The sequence below is a fragment of the Lipotes vexillifer genome, unplaced genomic scaffold (genome assembly GCF_000442215.2).
Source record: "Lipotes vexillifer unplaced genomic scaffold, Lipotes_vexillifer_v1.1 scaffold367, whole genome shotgun sequence".
Taxonomy (NCBI): Eukaryota; Metazoa; Chordata; class Mammalia; order Artiodactyla; family Lipotidae; genus Lipotes; species Lipotes vexillifer.
The window spans coordinates 1,948,260-1,972,390 of record NW_006795832.1 but is presented as its reverse complement, the minus strand read 5'-3'; the positions used below and the strand labels follow the sequence as shown (position 1 = coordinate 1,972,390).

The 24,131-nt window shown below is 37.6% G+C and overlaps 1 protein-coding gene across 4 annotated transcripts in view; it reads right to left on the bottom strand.

The window, feature by feature from the left end:
- AGFG1 (ArfGAP with FG repeats 1) overlaps positions 1-24,063 on the bottom strand; it is a 72,254-nt gene extending 48,191 nt beyond the window's left edge. For 3 of the 4 annotated variants that reach the window (XM_007467927.1, XM_007467925.1, XM_007467926.1), the window contains exons 1-2: positions 23,853-24,063; positions 5,140-5,233 (exon numbers count right to left, since the gene is read on the bottom strand). In XM_007467927.1, coding sequence (XP_007467989.1) covers positions 5,140-5,233; positions 23,853-24,019 — 261 coding nt within the window. In that variant the 5' untranslated portion in view covers positions 24,020-24,063. The remainder of the gene's footprint in view (positions 1-5,139; positions 5,234-23,852) is intronic. The other variant, XM_007467924.1, reaches the window with a different exon arrangement.
- Positions 24,064-24,131: the final 68 nt, after the last annotated feature.

The window sequence follows — 24,131 nt, the reverse complement described above, 5'->3', positions numbered from 1 at the left end:
CCGCAAAAAAAAAAAAAAAAAAAACCTCATGATAATGGCCTACGGGCTCTTTCTGATATTGGTCTTCTACTTTACAGAGTCCACTGTTCTGTATTGAGAATGACCATCACTTATTATAAGTTTATAAGACAGGATGATTTAGGAAATAACCACTAGTGTCCTGTTTAACAGCATAATAGATTGAGTATAACATATCATAAAATGATACCTGAATATTCCAGCAAAACTGTCACAGCATGTGAATTTGGAACTTTAAATTTTTTAGGTATCAAAATATTTTTCTTTGTGGCAATGCTTGTTTCTGATTATAAAATAACTCCAATCTTCCCAAAGATGCAATTTAACTACACAAAAGGCCTAAAGAGCTGTCTCATAAAATAAAACCTATTTAAGCCCTAAGTATAACTTCTTGAAAAAAACTGTCTGCATAATCCCAAGCATTTACAACTCTAAACTGAAGCCCTTTCTCACTCTTACACCGAAATGGAACTGAAAAAAATGATTTTTACTGTCTCTCTCCCCTAGTAGACTGTAAACTTTACCTGAGGGCACGAATCATAGACAGTATCCCTAGCACCCAAGGACAATCCCTGGCACATGGTAGATGATTAATAAATCTCTGCTTCAAGAATGAAGAATGGGGCTTCCCTGGTGGCACAGTGGTTGAGAATCTGCCTGCCAATGCAGGGGGCATGGGTTCGAGCCCTGGCCCGGGAAGATCCCACATGCCGCGGAGCAACTAGGCCCGTGAGCCACAAGTACTGAGCCTGCGCGTCTGGAGCCTGTGCTCCGCAACGAGAGGCCGCGATAGTGAGAGGCCCGCGCACTGTGATGAAGAGTGGCCCCCACTCGCTGCAACTAGAGAAAGCCCTCGCACAGAAACGAAGACTCAACACAGACAAAAATAAAAAATAAAAAATAAATAACTTAAAAAAAAAAAAAGAATGAAGAATGAATCAATTGTGAATGTTAACCAGGGAAAAAGCACACCTTACCTTATGGGTCTACTGTTTAAGAAGGATTTTTTTTAAGCTTTAGCTTCTGGGTTGGGTTTTTTTTTTTAATCTAGCATAAAGATGATCAAATACTGTCAATTAATGCATGATTTTATTTCTACATGTAGATTTTATGCCTGTGGAGCATCAGCAGTAACCCTTTTACTCTCAGTCCTGAAACATAATTAGGAAGATTAATTTATTACTAGAAAAGAAAAACTGTATGGTTCAAAATAAAATTACTTCTACATTTTCCTTTTACTGAATTATCTACAGCACTGTTAGCCAGCCTTCCTTCCATTAAGTTTGATAATCAGAAGTTAACCCAGTAGTGAAATTCCTTCAACTAGAGGACCATGGTTGACTCACAACATCATAAAAGAGGACATATGGAGCAAACCACTAAAGATTTTTTTAAAGTAACATCATGATACAAAAGAAAGCATTACAAGATAAATATGTGGAAATTTTTTCTGAAATATCTGACTTTTGGAAAAAATGTCAACACCAATAAACACAAACTGCTTTGCTATAAAATATTTTACTAACATCTGGCAAGTATGTTTATATCCTGATAATGTACGTATCTCCTCCAATGAACACACTGTTGGAGTCTAAGAATTCTAAAGTAATATTCAAGTAACTTTTAAACTATATCTGTAGATACTAATGATATGTTATAAACATCAAGGGTGTCCGTGATACATATTTATAAATACTAATAACATCATCTGCTTACCACAGCTACCAACTCAGACCAATTCAGATGTACTTTATTAATGATTCAAATGCCATGAGTAGTGCTGCCATCAATTTTGTGACTTGCCAAAAAGAGTGAACAATTCTTAGTAAAGTTCTCAATGAAAAGTGAAATCTTTCCCAGATATACAAATGTGTCAAGTCACTGCATTGACTGTCTCAATTAATGGCTTCCTGTATCCAAGCCCTCTGCCCTGTAACTTGGTAGTCCCCTCCCACACTTGATTCTGGACTTGGCAGCATGACTTCTGGCAATAAGTTGTTCACGACTATTAATGAAAGCATATAAAACAGATTTAAGTTATACATGCAGACCGACTGTAAAAAGGTTTTTCCCACTTATAAAGGTCTGGAGGAACATCCAAAGCATGTGGAATATAGGTTAACTCTATTCAACACCTTGTGAATCATCCAGCAACCATGGTGCTTGTCTGCTTAAGCCAGCAACATTCCCTAATCGTAACAACCAAACATGCCCCTCAGAACGTTAAAACTTCCTCATAGGGGTAGAAGATCCAAGACTTCTGGCAGTTAATATATACTTTTTGATCTTTTAACTTCAGGCATGAACCCATTCATGCACAAGATGTGTGACAGTACCTTCTTTTTAATCCAAAATTTATATGATTGAGTATGGTCCTTTCCAGACTACTGAGAGAAAACACACAGTGCAAATATGGCAACATAATTTGAAACAGAAAATAAAGATCTGCATTTTTTCTCTATGCATATTATACTTAAGATTTAAATGTTTAAATAAGATAAACTGATAATAAAGCACTTGTACTTCAAGTCTATAGTTTTTTATTAAGTTGTACCAATCATCCTGCATTTCATGATATCAATCTTCAACTTCTATACATCTCTTGAAATTTTAAGAACACAGATATTTCTAATATTGTGAAGAATCAAATATACCTAGTCCAATACTTTGGTTCTTGTGTCCTTAGGGACACAAGAAAGTGTTTTTCTCCCTTAACAAGTAATTAAATGGTTGGTACACTTTCTAGCAGTAAGAACCATTGCAAATTTCTCTTTTTCTTTGTGCACTGTGTTTGCTCTGCCTGCAATATCTTTTCCTGCCAGCCTAAGTCCTAGTCACCCTCAAAAGCCAGCAAATGTTCAGCCCCCTCTGTGAGATGTTCCCAATGCTCTCCTTTTCACCAACAGATTGAGTCCCTCCTTCCACATTACTTCTGAAACTTCTTATTCTTTATCATTAATTATCTAACACACTGTTGTAATTATTTGTTACATACCTGTCTCCCGAACTAGACCATGAGCTCTATGTCAGCTAAGCCTATGTGACATTTCTATAACTGTATCCAAGTACCTAGTACAGTGACTGCCATGGTGAGGGCTTTAAATGGCTTATTAATTTGCATGACTCTTTTTAGGATTTAAGATTCATAAATCCATTCCAGTCATCTCTTGTTTGTATTTTGTTTCTACTATTTGATATAATGAGTTACCTAAAATTTCTTTTCATATATTCTAAATTTATTTTGATATTACAGCCTTAATAACTTCCTTCAGAAATCCTGTCATATGCAACAGCACGGCTGAACCTTGAGAACATTATGCCAAGTGAAATAAGCCAGTCACAGAAGAACTGTACTACATGACTCCACTTAAATGAGGCATCTAAAACAGTCAAACTCACAGAAGCAGAAAATAGAATGGTGGTTGCTATTCAATGGGTATAAAGTTCAGTTATGCAAGATGAGTAAGTTCTAAAGATCCACTTACAACACTTCGCCTATAGTTAACAATACTACATTTTACACTTAAAAATTTTGTAAGAGAGTACATCTCATGTCAAGTGTACTTACCACAATTTCAGAAAAAAAAGGTCATTCAACTGTAGTATTCTGGAACCAGTCTCCACCTAATCTTATCTACTGACAGGTTTGAACGTTTTTTACTTACTTCTCCAATGCATTGTTTGTTACCTTTCCAGTTCTACTACTCTGACTTTATCTACTGTCAGTTGATTTTTAATCTAAGAATAGATAATATTTTTTCATTTATGACTCCATTCTGATGTCCAAAATTTTGTATAGAAGGCCAAAATTCTAAGAAAGTAATTTAAAATATGCACTGCTAGGCTAATCCCAAACTTTACACAAATAGTTCAAATTGTCTTTTAATCCAAAACTACATTTCTACACTTACTGTCATTACACACCTTCTGCCCTTTCAACTTGCTTTAGATTTTCCTGTAATGTACCTACATCAGTCTGGAACTTGATCACTCAAGATAATTTTTTATTGGCAAAATCTGGAAACTTCAAAGTGTGTGCTCAATTCTCTAAATCATGTATTTAAAAATATTTCATAATCTTAAATTTATACTTCTTTACTACTTTAGAACCATATACACACATGAATCACAAGTAGACAAGCAAGTTTAAGATGCTACTATCAAAGTGTTAGGGAAAAAAAGAGGCAGAGTACAAAACGCTTGCATATATCTTCTGAGGGTGAAAAAGAAGATTGAAATTAATAAAATCTTAAGACTTAAATTCTTTTCTGTGTCATATCAAAAACATGCAAAAAAAAAAACCACAAAAAACATGCAACCACTATAGTACAACTAAAGTAATATTTCCTTTCTAGGAAGTGATTAGAGTGTCTATTAAATAATAATGGCTATTACTGATCAATTGGGTTGACTGGCTCATCCTTGCCCCAAGATTATAAAACATGCTTCCTTTCGCTGTTAATCTTATAGTTTTTTTTTAAAAAAATAGCAGACCACCACTTTTACTAATAGAAAAATATGGAACTAAAACAAGAAAGCAAACAAACAGAATGGAATTCCTGAAAGCCCATTAAAGCAGAGTAGAAAGAAAAGGCTCCCCTGCAAATCTTTACGCTACTGAGTTCCTCATGACACTAGGCTGTCCCCTCAGAACTACTAACCTCCTCCCTACTGAGCACTGCTCAATATTAAACATCACATACATCTAAAGTTAAAAACGTTAAAAAGCAAAGAGGGGTCCTCAAGTGAAAGCTGATCACACAACAGCCTAACAAAAGTTTACTACAATACCATAATGTTAATTCCCTTTCTCCCTCTCTTATTTTGTCTTTTAAAGCAAAAAGTAACAGTTACTCCAATACTAGATGTCCTCCAAAAATGCCTTTTACATTCAATACTGACAAAGTTTACACACAGGTTTCATCTCAGGTTTAAGGTAAAATATTTATGTAGTAGACATTAATTCTAAACACATTATTAAATGAGTACTTTCTATAACATCTAAATATAGAATACAAAAATAACTTTTTAGACAGTAAAAATTCACCATTCTAAGCAACTTATTAAATCTTATTAAAATGACTACCAACAAAAAAGTTGAAAATTGTAAAAAACACTTACTTCATTTCCATGTTTTTGAAGGAATTCAATTTCCTGTTGTGTGAATGTTGTCATGGAGATGGATTTCACCCTGTGTGGTGGATTTAACCCTCGCCTGAAAGATAAAATATTTTACAGATTTACTATTACAAACTATAGTATTTTAAAAATTATGTATCAGATAATTCAAAACATTTTTAATTAGCACATTTAAACTTGGAACAGTGTTTTCATTCCATAAACTACAAATATTTTAAAATTATCTTAAGCTATTAATCCCCACAATAGTTATGTCAATGTAAATTTAGTCAGACCCACACTAAATAATATATTTAAAGATAAATTCAAGTAACCACCTAGTTAGAAGCAAACAGTACCTGTAACACATGAGCTTCTTGGAAACAAAAATATTGCTTTAGTGTATGTCTGATGGAAGAAGAATAATATACATATGAGGGGCTCAATGGTAAAGAATTCAAAGTTATTATTTAAATATTTTCATATTTCCTAAGAAAGTGACAATGATATGTCAGGTTTGGACGTTATCTGTTTCACATTTCGAAGTGGAGAAACGTTAAGTTAGGTTTTGTTGTTTTGCTTTAAGTTCTAAACTAATAAATTACTTTCCTTTCAGCTCTTGGTAAGTCATAAAATACAGTTATGAAGATTGCACAGTAGGAGAAACCGAACACAGCAATTTCATCCTAGTAAAATTCCCAAACTTAACTATGAAGAAACAACTACCATATGAATTATTTTCAAGTACCTTTACAACTAGCAATCACAAATTAAGGCTTTAACGATATCATCTAAATTTCCAAAAGTGAAAATTTAGCAAAGTCATTATTATTCCTTTAAAGCAGGACATTTTGTTTTCCAATTCATCTGTATTATGAGAATAAGACTAAATTCATCATATTCACAGCTTATTCATTTATGATATTTATCCTAACAAGTCCTATCTTGTTCCAAAACAATTTAAAAGGGAATTAACTTATTATTGTTCTCTCAGATTCCTCTGCTCCCTCCCTCACATTTAGCAACTTTGTCTCTCCTTATTCCCTAATACTGCCTCCTTGTTCCAGCCAACCCTCTACCCTTCCATCTCCCTTATAGTATCCTTTCAATAAAAAAAGCAAAGGAATAACTTTCTAACAAGGAAATGTCAAACACTGCTACAAGGGTGTATGTTTGAATAAGAAAGTTTGGAGCAATGAATTATATCCCTGTACTTCTCAAATCATCAAATGAGGGAGCCCCTGACTCTTAAAGTTACATACAGATGTAATCTCATGAAAGCACTGCACTGTATAGCTTACTCTCTCATAATCTCAAGGCCCTACCATACCACAATGTCCATTTTTGCATAAAGAAGGTATTCATATTACTTAAATAAGTGAACAAATTTTCTCACTTATGAAACAAACAAAACCATAACATACTCATAACCAAAATATGACAGGACATTTTCCCACTTAACAAGAAGACCTATTACAGAGCTTCTTTAAATGCGCTCTCTCAGTGCACTTAAAATAAGATTCAATTTACAAAACTGGTAGACACAATTTTGCAAGGCCAGCAGATTACTTACATAAATTGAGTAATTCCAAGGAAATTTTACATTTGTTCATATTGGTTTCTCTAATTACTCTTTTATATTCCATTAATTCTGGTAGATTAACTGTATCTTCAGTGCAAAAATTTTTCCTTTTTTAGCTTCCAAAAGCTTTGTATGTGGATATAACGACTATAAAATAGTTTGGTAAAAAAATAGAAGGCTGACTCTATCAATTTCTTAAGAAGAATGCAGACTGATGAGGCTGTAGTAAAAAATGTAGTCTCATACACTGATGACAGTAGGATAAATTCCCCAACCTGTGAATAACCTTATTCATGCGTTTTGACCCAGTAATAACCTTTTAGGAATATATTCTAAAGAAGGAATCTGAAACTTAACTATGTACAAGATGTTCCTCAAACATCACTCATACTTAAAAAACAACAACAACAACCAAAAAAAACACTTCATTATCAAAGGGGAAGTGATTAAGCGACAATAAAACTGTACAACTATGCATACTTATGCTTGGTTTTAAGATGAAAATTATATAGTATTCTCAAAGCTATATTAAAAATATCTGCAAAGAAAACAAACTAAATACCCCAAAATGTTAACAGTCTTTGCTTATCGATTATGGAACTGAATGATTTTTTTTCTATTTATAATTTTCTATTGTCTCCAAGTTTTCCACAATGAAAACTTGTTACTTATTCTGTAATAGAAAAAAAGAAACTGCAAGAAATAATAAACAATTCAATTAACTAGTAGTAGTCAAAAAATTAGGACTTTCAGTCCTGGCTTTATGGATGTGAATGTCTGTGCTGAAGAATTACAAAAAGAAAATGAGAGAACAGTTAAGGCTTTCTTTCAGTTTTTCTAAAAAAGCTGGAAAACTTTCCTCCCAAATATAGCCACCAGCATCAACAATTTATCTTTACCTCATTTCTCTAAATCAGGCACTACCGACATATTAGGCAAGAGAATTCTTTACCATGAGGGGGCTGTGCTGTGCACTGTAGGAGGTAGGGCAGCATCCCTGGCCTCTACCCACTAAATGCCAGAAGCATGCCCAACCCAGTAGGAATAATGAAAAATGTTTCAAGATACTGATAAATGTCCCTCAGGGGTGTGGGGTGGGGCAGCAGAGTCCTTCTACTTGAGAACCACTGCTCTAAATATACCAAATATGTTAACTACCAAGTGAAGAAAGAAGCAGAATTCCTTTGGATCACTACTGAGATATAAATTCTACCTAGGTTCAGTCTTCTACAGAACATTCTACACATTTACCTCATATACAACAAAAAACTTAAATTTTCCCATAAATTTACTATTTCCAGAATAGCAGAAAATAGAAACCCTTAGAAGAGATTAAGGAAAGTGTCCACAAAAAGTAACCATATGATGTTAAGCACACTTATACAAATTGGTAGGCAAAATATAATTTAATAAGACAGAAGGAAATTATTATTTTTAAAGTAACCTATATTAGCACTTTGCATATCTAATCTCATTAATTTCTACTTACAATAGTATAGCAGACTAGATATTTTGAAAGGTTCCTCTGCTAAAATATGACACCCCATAAATTATTTAAAAAAATAAAAAAACCCTAATTGTTAACATTTCTAGAAAGGGGGCTCTCAAAGAATCCCCCCTTCCCAAAAGAAAAAAAAAAGACCAAAAAAAAAAAAAGAGCGAGCTGAAACCAGAAGAGTGACCCATGTCATACAAAAAACTTCACTGCTGCTCAGAAGGCAAATACCAACAATAACTAAGACAAGATGAGAGGTAAACCTGAGATATCCCTGTTAAACCCAAGACCCTGATGGAGAATTAAGTAGCTTCAGGGTGGTAGTATCCCTAGATCGCAGGAGAAGAATATACAAATCCTCTCAACAGAAATGCATTTCTGGGCTTCCCCGGTGGCGCAGTGGTTGAGAGTCCGCCTGCCGATGCAGGGGACACGGGTTCGTGCCCCGGGTCTGGGAAGATCCCACATGCCGCGGAGCGGCTGGGCCCGTGAGCCATGGCTGCTGAGCCTGCGCATCCGGAGCCTGTGCTCCACAACAGGAGAGGCCACAACAGTGAGAGGCCCACATACAGCCAAAAAAAAAAAGAAAGAAAATATTAATTTCAATAAAAGATGAGATTATAACAAAAATCATCACACAACAAAAAAACAAATCACTGAGCCTGAGTCAGTAGAAACAAAAGCTTTATGCCACCTCTTCCCAAGACTTTAGCCATTGGATTTATCAAATACAAAGTAAATATAGCATGTAGGAAATGTTAAAACAAAAGATGGAATAAAAATGAACAGGAAATGTGTAATTATCAGAATAACAGTTAAATTTAAAAGTCAGAACTTTCAGAAATGAAAAATTATAAATGTGGAAATTAAAAATTCAACAAATTAGTTAAAGAGCAGATAAGACACACCAAAAAAGAGATTTGGTGAATTAGAAAACAGAAATAAGAAATAACCCAGAAGGCAGCACAGATACTTAAGGAGATGGAAAAAAGCAAGTGTTTTTAGAAAAGGAAAAAAAACAGGGGTGGGGGGGGGCTATTCTTGCTTTTGAGAGACAGAATTGAAAGAATGAAGGAGAGGCAATATTTGAAGAGCTAACGGCTTGAGATTTTTTAAAATCCAATGAAAGTCATGCGTCTACAGATATAGGAAGCACAGCTTATCAAAATCAGGACAAATAAAATTCACACTTAGAAACATTTGGGTGAAACTTCAAAGATAAACAGAATATCTTAAAAGCACTCAGGGGCTTCCCTGGTGGCGTAGTAGTTGAGAGTCCGCCTGCCGATGCAGGGGACACGGGTTCGTGCCCCGGTCCAGGAGGATCCCACATGCCACGGAGCGGCTGGGTGTATAATATTAGAGTTTTGAATCAAGTCCTTGGTATCAGTATTTATGGTTGAAATTCTAAAAGTACACATGACATGATGTCATGAATGTTTTATGTTAATGATTGCAAATATTTTTACTTTCCTTTTAGATGGAAATTGACATTTTTGAAATAAAAAATATACCATATCTGAGAAAGTCAAATACTCAAGTTTTTAAATCATGTTACAGAATATTTTCCTGATTTTGAGGATTTAAAATTTCTTTCTTATTTTATGAATTATGGGTTTTTACTAAGGCATACCTACACAAAATATAATAGTGAAATGTAGTACAAGGGTATACCATTGGTTATTTAGTTTTTAGATACTAAAATAAGGATAAAGAATATAGTTTTATACATGTTCCAAATAAAGATGTAGCCCCGACACCAAAAAAAAAAAAAAAAAAAAAAAAAAGGCACTTAGAAAGAAAAGACAAAGGAAACAAAATCTGACTGAAAGACTTTTCAATGGAAACCAGAAAATAGTGGAATATTATCTTTAAGTAGTTAAAAAAAAAGCTGTGAACTCAGCAAAAGTATCTTTGAAGTCTAAGATCAAAATGACATTTCCAGATAAACAAAAACCAGAGTCTACCCCCAGGAGATCTTCACTAAAGAAACATACAGTTGGCTCTCTGCGTCCCTGGGTTCTACATCCAGGAATTCAACCAAATGCAGATCAGAAACACTGGGGGGAAAAAATTCCAGAAAGTTCCAAAAAGCAAAATTAGAATTTGCCATGTGCCCAGCAACTATTTACACAGTATTCACATTGTATTTACACCTGTTTACATAGCATTTACATTGTACTTATGACCATTTACATAGCGTTTACATTTTATTAAGTATTATAAGTAATTAGAGATGATTTAAAGTAAACAGGAGGATGTGTATAGGTCATATGCATCTTACATAAGGGACTTGAGCGTCATCAGATTTTGGTATCTGTGGGGCATCCTGGAACCAACCCCCAAGGATACTAGCGGATGACTGTATACACTTTAAGAAAAAACCCCAAGAAGGTCGTGCGATGCAAAGGGGTAAGCAAAAAAACTGGGAAACACATTGGCAAATCTAAACAAATAGCATTTGATTTCAAAATATCCTATGTATGGTGGAGGGGAAGGGGCAATTGTAACATTTTACCAAAAATAGCACTTAAGTGAGAGTACTCTGTATTTTTAAAGACTTTGTATTATTAGGGGAAGGTTAAAATACTGATTAACTCTAGAATGTTAGGATGGATAATAAAGTTTCAATGGTGACCATAAAATAACATAGAATTTACAGCTTCCTAACCAGCATAAAGGGGAAATCAAATCAAAACAACCAAAAACACTGTCTTTTTAAAAAAAAATTAAACATACACTTACCGTAAGACCTAACAATTCCACTCCTAGGTATTTACCCAGGTGAAATGAAAACTTGTGTTCACCAAAAAATCTGTATATAAATAACTGTATGAAACAACTGGGTTGTTTCATATGTAACAAAAAAAAAAAAAAACTGGAAACAACCCAAGTGTCCCTCAAATGAGGAATGGGTAAACTCCCAAGCAATGAAATACTACTCAGCAATAAGGAGAAATGGACTACTAGAATATGTATTGGGTGGGCCAAAAAGTGCCTTCGGTTTTTTAAGTAAAAATAAAAGACACATTTTTCATTTTCACCAAGAACTTTATTGAACAACATATTCACCCTTTTGTTCCACTACCTTCTGCCATTTTTCAGGCAACTTCGTAATTCCATCTTCCCAAGATAAAGATCTTCCCTCTTTATCTTTTTGAGCAAAGAACTGTTCCAGGTGCCTTTTACAGTCTTCCAGGGAATTGAAATTTTTTCCATTAAGAGAATTTTGTGAAGACCAAAATAAATGGAAATCCGAAGGTGCAATGTCTGCTGAATACAATGGATGAATCAGAACTTCCCAGCCAGGGCTTCCCTGGTGGCGTAGTGGTTGAGAGTCCGCCTGCCGATGCACGGGACACGGGTTCATGCCCCAGTCCGGGAAGATCCCACATGCCGCGGAGTGGCTGGGTCCGTGAGCCATGGCCGCTGAGCCTGCGCATCCAGAGCCTGTGCTCCGCAACGGGAGAGGCCACAACAGTGAGAGGCCCGCGTACCGCAAAAAATAAATAAATAAATAAAAATTAAAAAAGAACTTCCCAGCCAAGCTGTAACAGTTTTTGCCTGGTCATCAAAGAAACATGCAGTCTTGTGTTATCCTGATGAAAGATTACGCGTTTTCTGTTGACTGATTCTGGACCTTTTTGTCGAGTGCCGCTTTCAGCTGGTCTAACTGGGAGCAGTACTTGCTGGAATTAACCGTTTGGCTTTCCAGAAGGAGCTCATAATAGACGACTCCCTTCCAATCCCACCATATACACAAAGTCACCTTCTCTGGAATGAAGGCCGGCCTTTGGTGTGGTTGGTGGTGGTTCATTTCGCTTGCCCCACAATCTCTTCCATTCCACATTGTTGTACAGTATCCAATTTTCATCACCAGTCACAATGTGTTTTAAAAACGGAATGTTTCCATTACGTTTCAGTAGAAAATCGCATGTGAAAATATGGTCAAGAAGGTTTTTTTCACTTAACTTATGTGCAACCAAAACATCAAAGTGATTCACGTAACCAACCTGGTGCATATGATTTTCAGCACTTGATGTGGATATTTTGAGTATGTCAGCCATCTCCTGCGTGGTATAACATCAACTGTTCTCAATTATTGTTTTGATTTGATCACTGGTCTACTGGTCTACCTGGCCATGGAGCATTGTCCAATGGAGAAATCTCCAGCACGAAACTTTGCAAACCACTTTTGACACGTTCAATCATTCACAGCACCTTCTCCATACACTGCACAAATCTTTTTGTGTGTTTCAGCTGCATTTTTACCATTCTTGAAATAATAAAACATAATATACCGAAAATGTTTTTTTCCATTTTCAATATTAAAATGGCCAATTTTGATAAGTCTTTTTAAATGCATGCTGATATGACAGCTGCCACATACAATCTAACAAAATTGCTTCAAATGAAGTTAAAGACAACTAAGTGCTACTAGAGCCATCTTACAGAAAAAATGGAACAAAGCTTTTGGCCCATCCAATAACAACTAACCTGAATTAATCTTAAAGGTATTATGCTGAGTGAAGAAGGTAATCTAAAAAGGTTATATACTGTATAAATGACATTCTCAGAAAGAAAAACTATAGTTGTTGGAGAATGGATCAGTAGAGGCCAGGGGTTAAGGAAAGACAAGGGTTAGAGAGTCTTGAGGGGTAACTGAACAGGTCCATTCCATGTTCTGATTGTGGTGGTAGTTACATGAATCTATACAGATGTTAAGACTCCTAAAATTACACAACAAAAAAGTTGGTTTTAATGTATGTCAACTTAAGAGTCCATGTTACTATCTATAGAAACCACAGTTTTTACACAAACTAAATTTTTTTCATCGGCAGACTACCTTCTCCATCTACCAAATTTGATCACTTAAATGAATGAAATCCTCAATCAAATCTGAATTACTCATTTATCTAGTTATTTTCAAGATATATTCCTGGAAGCTGCTGCCACTTCCCCTTTTCTGCTAAGGCAAGTTTAGCTATCATGTGAATCCAGTGTTTATAAAACACTTTACTGTAATGACATTAGTCATAACTATTGGATGAAAGTGTTAGGCAAGTAAACCACATCATTTTTACAGTGCCAATATTGAAGTACCACCCATTCTGGATCCTAAAATACACGTTTTAAGTCTCCAGTTTAGTACAAAAGAAATTTTTTTAACAGCAGTATTGATATTTTGAAAGCATGTTTGTCACTTAATTGGTTTCAAGAAGTTCCAAAGTCATCTACTGGTGGAGCCCAACATGCTTCTGCAGTATAATTAAGTCATATGCAGATTCCCAGGAGTTTTAGTTTTAACGACCACCACCCAGGTATGACTGCAACCAGATGGTGTGAATCATTCCATATGTCCATCAGTATGCTACTCTTAACTACGCAGCAAACAATCTTCCAAAGAGCCATTTGTCAACTCAAATTACAATGTGTGCTAGACGAATAAGTAAGAAAGCTTATTTAGCTAGTTTCATTAATTGTTTTTCTCCTGCTGGGGGAAAAGCTGGTTAAAATATTTTACTAGGCTGTGGAAATTTAGGTGGTTGTTAATGTTGGCATAAAGTAATAAAGCTAATCTGGCATTTAAATCTATTCCAATCTTAGTTATTTAGTAAAAATACTATATACAATGCTTCATATTATAAAAATTATACATTTAAGGGCTTCCCTGGTGGCGCAGTGGTTGAGAGTCTGCCTGCCGATGCAGGGGACACGGGTTCGTGCACTGGTCCAGGAGGATCCCACATGCCGCAGAGCGGCTAGGCCCGTGAGCCATGGCCGCTGAGCCTGCGCGTCTGGAGCCTGTGCGTCTGGAGCCTGTGCTCCGCAACGGGAGAGGCCACAGCAGTGAGAGGCCCGCGTACCGCAAAAAAATAAAAATTTAAAAATTTTTAAAATAAATAAATAAATTATATATTTAAAATCTACAACAAATGGAAAATGCCTTTAACAGGTTATCAAAAATCTACAGACTTTTGATACCAAGATATGTACGTATTAGATAGTCCAGAATGTTAGTTTATCCAGAACACAACTTTAAAACACTGAAAATACATACACACACACACACACACACACACACACACACCCATGGTGCAAACTATAATTGTCATTTTGGGTTTTTGTTTTTGAAAGCCAGAAACACTACACTCACTATAAGGTCCTTGTAACATTTAGGGCAAGCACCTAAAAAATAACACCCAAGTAACAATTTCAATCTAATTAAGGTATTCTTGCTAAAAGTGGACAAAACCCAAGAATGTCTTTACTACCTCTCTAAACTCTACTGAAATGACAGCAAAGGAATAAAAAAGCATTAACCCACAAACAGAAGAACAGAGAACAAAGAAGGAACCCAAAGGCATACCTAAATCTAGAAAACTACCAGCAGTAACTGACTGTGCAGACTAAAGAAAGCCACAACAGATGCTCCTGTAGAGGTGGGAGAAGCCAACTAAAGATGATTCCCACCACAGGACCCCTGGAAGATTCATGAAAGGAATCAAGCCACAAATTGGGGGATTTACATAGGGTCAAAAATAGATTCCCTACTTCCATAAGACTACCCCTGAGAAGTCCTAGGCAGAAGTCTGAAGGAAAATCTGATCTGGAGAGGCTATTCCAAATAGGCTCTGGACTCAGGCACAGCTGAGGATCGCTACTGGGTACTATGCTAAGAAATGGAGGCTTATCTGAGATTCTACACACTGAATGATAATAGGTTCTATGCCCCCAGTTCCCTCCCTCAACTTGTGCCTAGAAGAATGACAGCCAGGTTTTTTTTTATTCCAGAGTAAGAAGACTGGAGAAAAAATATCTATAAACTAGCCAAGCAAGTTTCCAATCCAACAAGTCCAAAATAAAGCCTAAAACATTGAACAAAAAGACCTATACCAAAATACTTCAGGGGCTTCCCTGGTGGCTCAGTGGTTGAGAGTCCGCCTGCCGATACAGGGGACATGGGTTCGTGCCCCGGTCCAGGAAGATCCCACATGCCACAGAGCGGCTGGGCCCGTGAGCCATGGCCGCTGAGCCTGTGCGTCCAGAGCCTGTGCTCCACAATGGGACAGGCCACAACAGTGAGAGGCCCGCGTACCGCAAAAAAAGAAAAAAAAAACTTCAATATAGGTTCAGAATAGTAGGGATAATATGTATAACTGACTCACTCTGTTATAAAGCAGAAACTAACACACCATTGTAAAGCAATTATACCCCAATAAAGATGTTAAAAAAAAAAAAAAAAAAGAATAGTAGGGATAAAAAGATCATATATACTCCCAAAGAGGGAGTGGAAAATAGGGCACAAAGAATGAGTAATAAGAATAGAATCAAACTTCTCAATAGCAGTACTGAAGGATTAAAGACAATTAAGCGGGACTTCCCTGCTAAGAGCAGTGGTTAAGAATCCACCTGCCGATGCAGGGGACACGGGTTCGAGCCCTGGTCCGGGAAGATCCCACATGCCGCGGAGCAACTAAGCCCATGAGCCACAACTACTGAGCCTGCGTTCTAGAGCCCATGCTCCACAACAAGAGAAACCACTACAATGAGAAGCCTGCGCACCGCAACGAAAGACCCAACGCAGCCAAAAATTAATTAATTAATTAATTAATTAAAGACAATTAAGCAATGCTTTAAAAATTCCAAGGGTAAAGTATTTTCACCTTTGTGAATGTGACGGCAGAATAAGACACTTTCAGCCATGTAGCTCTCAAAAATGCTCTCCCATTAACCTTGAATCAGGAGGCTAATGGAAATGCGGGGGTCCTGGAAAAAGAGGTTGCAACACAGGTTAGGCATGAAGAGAATTTCCACAATGAAGGCAGGAGAAAGCCCCAGGATGACAGCTGCGGAGTAGGCCTAGAGAGCAGCATTTCCAGACCAGAGGCTGACAGAAGTACCCAGGAAAAAAAGAAGTACCTGACATATCTGGTCATATTGAAAACAGTTATATACCTCAGCCAGAGATAATTTATCTGGGGGTATATTAACGATACACACATGGAAAACAATGCAAGTGAAGTAACCTAGACAATTACAAACTTCAGGGGGAAAAGGTTGTACAAGAAAGAAAATGTAGTAGTAATATACTGTATGACTTAGCTGAGAACAGTATGTACATAATGCAATAAGGTAAATACTAAATAGTGATTTAACCAAAAATTGTGATGTTATATTGAAGGAGTAGATGCAGAGTATAGGTGGAGAGTGAGAGGAGTGTTAACAGGGGCAAAGCCTTATCTTCCCTCTTGTACAGTAGAGAAGTCAATAGATAAAAGCAAAAATTGAACAATCAAAAAAATAGCTGTAAGCATGCTAGCCAGAAATACAAAGGTAAGTAAAGAGGAAAAGAACCGACTGTCTATGGTAATCAGAAACAGAAAGGGAAGAGACGACTGCTGCTGCTCGTTATAAGTCTTGGCCTTTTAAAACTATGTGCATATATTCTTCCGATAAAAATTAAAATTCAATGAAAAACTAAACATAAAAAAGAATGGAAAATAAATGGTTCTTTCCCTTCAAAATCAAATTTAACTGACATATACGTAGGCTGGCTTCTTTGATGAAAAAACATTCCTAGAAAACATGAGGAATTCTTAAAATTTTAAATCCCTCCTATTTCAAAAATGCCAAGTCTCTTTACTAGACACTAGCAGTCTTTTTATAGAAGTACCTACTGAGCACAACTGTTCCAAGTTAGAGCCACCAAGATTCACAGAGTAAGAGATAAAGATTAGAAGAGAGAAATGAGGACGTTTTCACATCTTCCCACTTTATTAGTTCTGCTGATTTTCATACTTCTCCCATCAAAGATCTTGCAATATTTAACCAAAAAGTGGGGGAAGAAAAGAATTTTTAGAATCTGACACTACAAGGAAAATTCCTCTTCCTTTTCTAAACATGTATGTTTCTCTGGAACTTCCATACCTGGTCTTGTATCTCTCCCCCTACAGAATAAACCTATTACCTCTTCCACATAAATGCCTTAATTTACCCAAAGACAGTGACTACATGAACAGCTACCCACCCTCACTCTCTAGTTTTTTCTTCTTTAAGCTAATAACACTTCTGGTCCCTGCAAATATTCCTCTCATACAGAATTTCAAATCTCCTTATCCTAATCAACTTCCTTACACCATGCTCCAGTTTGTTAATTCATCTCTTAAAATAAGCAACTAGAATAAAAGCAAAGTGTTAACTATGACTTCCCTCCCTCTAAAAAGCAGTTATGGTACCAATCAAAAAGAGACCATGTCTTACTCAGGAGTCTTTGGAAAAATATGTTCTAACTTAAAAACAAACAAAAACTCACTCCCCATACATAGAACAATTCAAATAAGGTTCCTATCCCTCCTATAAGTTAATAAATTTCATTCTCATCATGTCCAATCAGGTGTCTTTAGGGTAACAGCTCTAATGTGTGAGGCTGTAAAGGATGTCACAAGGAACCTATTAACAAAGTACACAAAGTTACGAATGATTTACTTTTTTAATATACATTAGAAGAACCAAAGGTTTATATTCCTAGATAATCATCGATTTGACCATGTGGATTGGGAAATGCATTACTGAGTGGAGGAAAAAACAGGAAGGGTAATGGCACCTAGTCCTGAATATCTCCATAGAAGCTTCTCAAGAATGTAAGCATTATGCATGTTGCATAGAGAAAACTGAAAATTGTCAGTCTGGGGATTTGCTTATTTTCCAGAGAGTGTACTGAAGTTAGATACAAAGGTTTCTAAAGAGGCAATAAATTTTAAATTGAGGTCCAGAGATCAGCAAGTTCCTTAAAAGAATGTTTTAATTCTTTTTATTTGTAATCCAACTGACAAAATTTTAATATAGATTTAATCTAGATAAATTGTACAACCACTACTTTGAAACTGACTAAAGGTCAAAGTGTTTACAATCACACTGATCCAAATTCAGACAAATGAGAGAAGAACAGATACGAACTTGATATAAAAATGCCTTGGTAGCAAGTTATAAATGCCTTGGTACCTATGTGCCAAACTCAAAAAAATCAGTATCAGAACCAGTCAGCACCGTATCCCATTACATTCACAATACACAACAACAGTTTCTAAATAAGTCAATGAACAGACATTTGAAGCTAACTAAAACTATTTAAAGAAAAGCATGACATAACTATAAAACAAAAATGCGTGATACATCCATAAACTACCTGTCTTGCCTCTCAAAATCCAATAAAGTAAAATCCACCATTTAAATCCCTCAAATATAGAATTCACAACAATTTACAGCAAGCATTAAGAGTGTAAGCTACACTTTACAATTTAAAGTTGTGGAGGCTAACAGTACTTTCCTTATATGATTGTTACTAGAATAATGCCTGACACAGAGTGAGCAGTCAGTAATTCTAACTAGTAGTTATTATTATCTTATTTTTCATTTCTTTAATTTTTGTATCCCCAACACATGTACTAGTGCCTGGACTTAATGAATATTTGTTTAAAAAGGGAAAAAAAAGGAAAAAAAAAAACTCTGCCCTTCACAATTGAAAAAGTTATCAGTTTTCCCACTCACACTAAATTGAAGTTGTACTACACTGTCAAAATATCTCACTGAATGTAGCCATGTTAGAGTACTAAAAAAAGTGAAAAGGGAATTAAGGATATAAATCACCGCCAACTGTGAGCTCATGTGGTACTGAATATTATAAAGAGAGTTCCAAAAGGGTATCTGATTGCAATCCACTCAAATGTTAATGAGTGTATAAAAACAAATGCCTCTTTTCATCTGTCCAACTTTAAAGTCAAAATTCTTATAAGATTCACCAAAAGACTCAAAATGCACACAAAATTAATAGAGTATAAGTTACTATCTGTCTACATTTATCCTCCTGTGAAATTCCAAGTTTAAATGCACTGTTCACATAAAAGGGCTGGTATTAGGTGGGACACAGTGTTTCTCAAATGTTATTTTTTATTTTTATCTAAACTCTCTCTGAAAAGTTTATGAATCATTTTTAAAGGATAAAACAACTCTCACATTATTTACTGATTACACAAATGCTAAAACTCTCCACAAAATAAATAATCTGGTCTAAAGCTAGTCTTTAAATTAACTGTAAGTTCTTTAACATGAAGGTAATATTTTATGTTGGCTGTAATAGAATGCCATTCATAATTCTAAGTATTTCTGTAGACAGAAGCAGAAAGAGTGACAAATCAATCTGTTAGGACAACCCCATTCTACCTCAGTGACAGTTTAATACATCTATCTCAAGTCTATTTTAAAGTTTCACAATCGGAATTCAGTTACATATTCTAAATAAGCATCGTACAAGCACAGAGCGCAGTCATCTGAAAGAAAAAACAGGAAATAAAAGATCAGCTCTGGGCTTCCCTGGTGGCGTAGTGGTTGAGGGTCCACCTGCCGATGCAGGGGACGCGGGTTCGTGCTCCGGTCCAGGAAGATCCCACATGCCGCGGAGCGGCTGGGCCCATGAGCCGTGGCCGCTGGGCCTGCGCATCCGGAGCCTGTGCTCCGCGGCGGGAGAATTACCGAAAAAAAAAAAAAAAAAAAGATCAGCTCTGAGTCTAGTAATATTAACAATAAGATACTTGTTCGATTTATTTAAACAAAGATACTGCTAAACATATGATAAAAGGCATGTGACTATCCCAAAATTTTAAATTCATGATAGTAGATACCCTTTACTGTGTATCAGCATTTTTTAGGCACATCAAGGTTTCTGACAGGCAGCTAACATGACTCAGTTCATATATGTACATCCACTGCTTAGCCCCATACTCAAAAATAATATATGTTCAATAAATATTCAATGAATTGTACCATTTAACCCTCAGAACAACCTTAAGCTATATATTACCATCTTTTATCACAAATAAAGAAACTGAGGCTGAGGGGATGAGTCCAGGCCAACCTACACATAGTGGCCTTAATACTCTGCCCTAAGTCACAAAGCTAGTGGCAGTGTCAAAATCTGACTTCAAAATTCATATTCTTTCAATTATACCATGGCATCTAAATAGCAAAGACATTATTATTAAACTCAATAGTTATATTATTCTTAAAGTATTTTCCTATATTATTGCTTTCCAAAGAAAAAAACCCTCAGGAATTACTGTCCTTTCAATATTTCTGCAGCAGACATTTGATTCAGGATCCATTCTTTCCTTCACAAGGATCCCAGATTTCTGAGTTGGGAACTCTATTTTGGAGATCTTTCTTGTTCCAATAACGTCATGATAGAACGCATCCAATGAGGGCAATGGTTCTACTTAGCCATATGACCTAAGCTAACCCAGATTGAATCACAACTTCTGGAAAAGTTGTAACAATGATATAAATTAAGGCAGTATGTAGCCCCAGGAGCTGGAAGCAGCCATCTTTGGATGAGGGAAATCGAGGCAACATCATTAACCACTGGATAAAGTCTTATTTAAAAACACAATAAATTCCCCTCATATTTTCAAAGATTTTTTGATGTGGACCACTTTTTAAAGTCTTTATTGAATTTGTTACAATATTGCTTCCGCTTTATGTTTTGGTTTTTTGGCCTGGAGGCATGTGGGATCTTAGCTCCCTGAGCAGCGATCGAACCTGCACCCCCTACACCAGAAGGCGAAGTCTTAACCACTGGACCGCCAGGGAAGTCCCTCCACTCATATTTTTAAACCAACTTGAGTCAGGTTTTGAGTTACATCTAAAGAATCCAAACTGACAGATTTTTTTATAAAGCTGCTTCTCATTTCAGCATCCTTCACATATTGTTCCCTACTCATGGAATATCCTGTCCCCCTTGTTAATAATGCCCCTCATATATTGGGGAGCTATTGATATTATATATCCCAGGCATCATGTGAGATGTCAAACATACACTATCTCTAATATTGAAAACTAATCTACATCCCAAATGTATAAGGTAAACCTTATCCTCACCTTTTCATAGATGAGAAACTTCAAACTCAAAGAGACTGACATTCTCAGTACCACACAGTTGGTAAGTGGAGCCAGGATTCAAAACCAGGTTTATCTAGCTCATAAGTATTTGTTCTTTCAACTACATGAAGCCACCTGCCATGTGGATCTTGTCTTTAAAGGTCTTTGCTCAGGCATCAAATCTTCTGTGAAGCTTTCCCTATTCATTTACGTATTTCAGGGATAGCTCAAAGCTATGAAACATTACAGTGTATCATAACTATGTTTACATTCTTAGAATGCAAGCTCCTTAAGGATAGTGGGATCCAAGGAGGACCAGTGCCTCCCACAGTACATGACACAAGCCAAGTGAGCAATAAATATTTGCAGAATCACCACTAAACAGAGATATGGAGTCCTATCTGTTACAGATTAAATTCCAATAAAATAAATAATCGTCATGTATAATGAGATATCCTTTCATATATAATGTTTCGGAAATGTGACCTCTAGGAAGAAATTTGTAAATATTTTTCATATTACACATTTGCTGCAACAAAGTAAATTTATACTTGCAAATGGCTACACAGAAATGTCAGAAATCCAGAAGAGGAAATATATACATACTTTCCAAACTAAATACTTTAAATGTATCAAAGGACCTTGTGTTTAGTAAAAACACTGGCATACTTATTATGCACATAATGCAAGTATACTCAAAACAAATTGGACTATTGGCTTCATTTTAAAACCAAAAGTTGCCCACAAACTAAGTCTTTATTTGTAAATGAAAAGAATGAACCAGACTATTTCCTAAATACCACCTAGCTCTAGGATTGTGTTGTACTTCAATAACACTATCAACTTCTCAGAGTGCTTTCTTGACTCTACAATCTAAAAGTAACCTCTCTGGCTTCCCTGGTGGCACAGTGGTTAAGAATCCGCCTGCCAATGCAAGAGACACAGGTTCAAGCCCTGGTCTGGGAAAATACTGAGCCCTCTGGCCACAACTACTGAAGCCCACACGCCTAGAGCCCGTGCTCCGCAACAAGAGAAGCCACCGCAATGAGAAGCCCACGAGCTGCAACCAAGAGTAGACCCCGCTCGCCGCAACTGAAGAAAGCCCGCACGCAGCAACAAAGACCCAATGCAGCCAAAAATAAAATGAAATAAATTTTAAATATATAAAATAAAAGTGACCTCTCAGAGAAGGTCTCTCCTATCATACTATTTTAGTGCATACTTGCCCCTGACATTTTTCTCATTTGATTACTTATTATGTGTTCCCATCTCCTCCACTAGAATGTAAGCACCAAGAGAACAAGGATTTTGCTCTCATCATCAGCACAGTCCAAGGCTTTACAAAGAACCTAGTAGGCACCCAATAAATGTCTGTTGAAGAAGTAATAGTCATGGAAGAGTAATAATGTTTCTTTGCCCAACTTAAGAAAACAAAACATAAACAAATCGTACTCTACTAGGCATATCTTGCATTTTCCAAGAATGAGTTTTCTCATATATCCATTGCCTCGGTATTACTCTTACAAAGTTTTTTGGGGGAGAAGTGGGGTACAAATTACTTTATTTCAAAGAATGGTACAAGTGAAAGAACTTAAGTAGATATTTGGTAGACCAAAGGTTTTACGAACATTTAGTAACTACCACTTCGTCAATAACTTAGGGAATACAAAATAATTTAGCATATAAAAGCAATTTATTCAGTTCCAAAATCATCCGCAAACTCTCCAAAAAAAACCTTCAATCACAGCAACAAAAGTCTTATGAAAATGCAGCTTAATGGAACAAAGAGGAAGAAATACAAACCATCCCAGTAATTCAAGACGATGGTCTCCCTTTTTCTGAAACAACGCTGTCTTTCCATCTCTCCTCATTTCTGTACACAGCCAGGACACTTAGCTATTGACAGAGAAAACCTTACAGATACCACCACCATATTTACAATGACACAGCTCCGAGTCAATTCCTTATTTCCACCAAAACTTCCCCCAAACTCCTCAAGACTCTCTTTGGACCATAAAGCTAAAGCCCCGCAACCTCACGTCTGCTTTCTCTGCCTCCCTCTCCCGCAATTAATCTTCTCTAACTTTTCCCTTGGGAATCACATCTCTGCCATCAAGACATTTTAATCCCGCTACTATTCCTAAGTGCCGGCTTCCTCGCACTGACCTAGGTACTCTCGACCCGAGGAAAAAAAGCCCAAGCTAAGCGTCCCTGCTCTCTCCCACCCCAGCTTCTCCCCCACCCCCCAACGGCGCCCGGCAGGTGTACTGCTCGGGACCGCCGCGCCCCGGCGGAGAGGCGGGGCACACAAAGGACCCGCACGGCCGTCCCCAGCCTCCTCCCGTCTTTCCCCTGCAGTCCCGTCGGGTCAGCGCCCGGGAAAGCCGAGGCCCGAGGGAGGCGGCGCCGGCTCCGCGGGGACCAGAGATGCTCACGCCGGGCGCCCCCTCCGGACCCCAACCCCGCCCACGCCCCACCCACAAAGGCTGCCCCAGGCCTGGACCCTCGCCCGGCGAAATCGAAAGCGCATCCCCAGCCCGGCGGCCCGGGCCCAGCGCATCCCGGCCCCTGGCCTCGACCGCCCCGCCCCGCGAGCCCGCGCCCCAACCGCCACCGCCTGCCGGACCCCCGCAGGACCCCCACCCAGCCGCCCGCTCCCCACGCCCGGGGAAGGGCCCCCCGCCCGCCCGGCGGCCCCGCACTCACAGGCTGCCGGAACAGGAGGTACAGACGAAGGAGCCGACCGTCATGTTCACGTAGGTGGGGCCGCGCTGGTCGCAGTCGAAGCACTTTCGGTTGTGCGGGAGGCCGGTCATGTCCCGCAGCATCTTCAGGTGCTTCTCCTCCTGCTTCCGCTTCGCGCTGGCCGCCATGGCTGCGGCGCCGAGAGAGGAGGCCGGCAGGGCCGGGAGCCGGGCGGCGCTGCGCCAGGGACCCGCGGTCCCACCGGCCGCCCTGGCCGCGGCCGCCGCCCTCCGTCAGCGC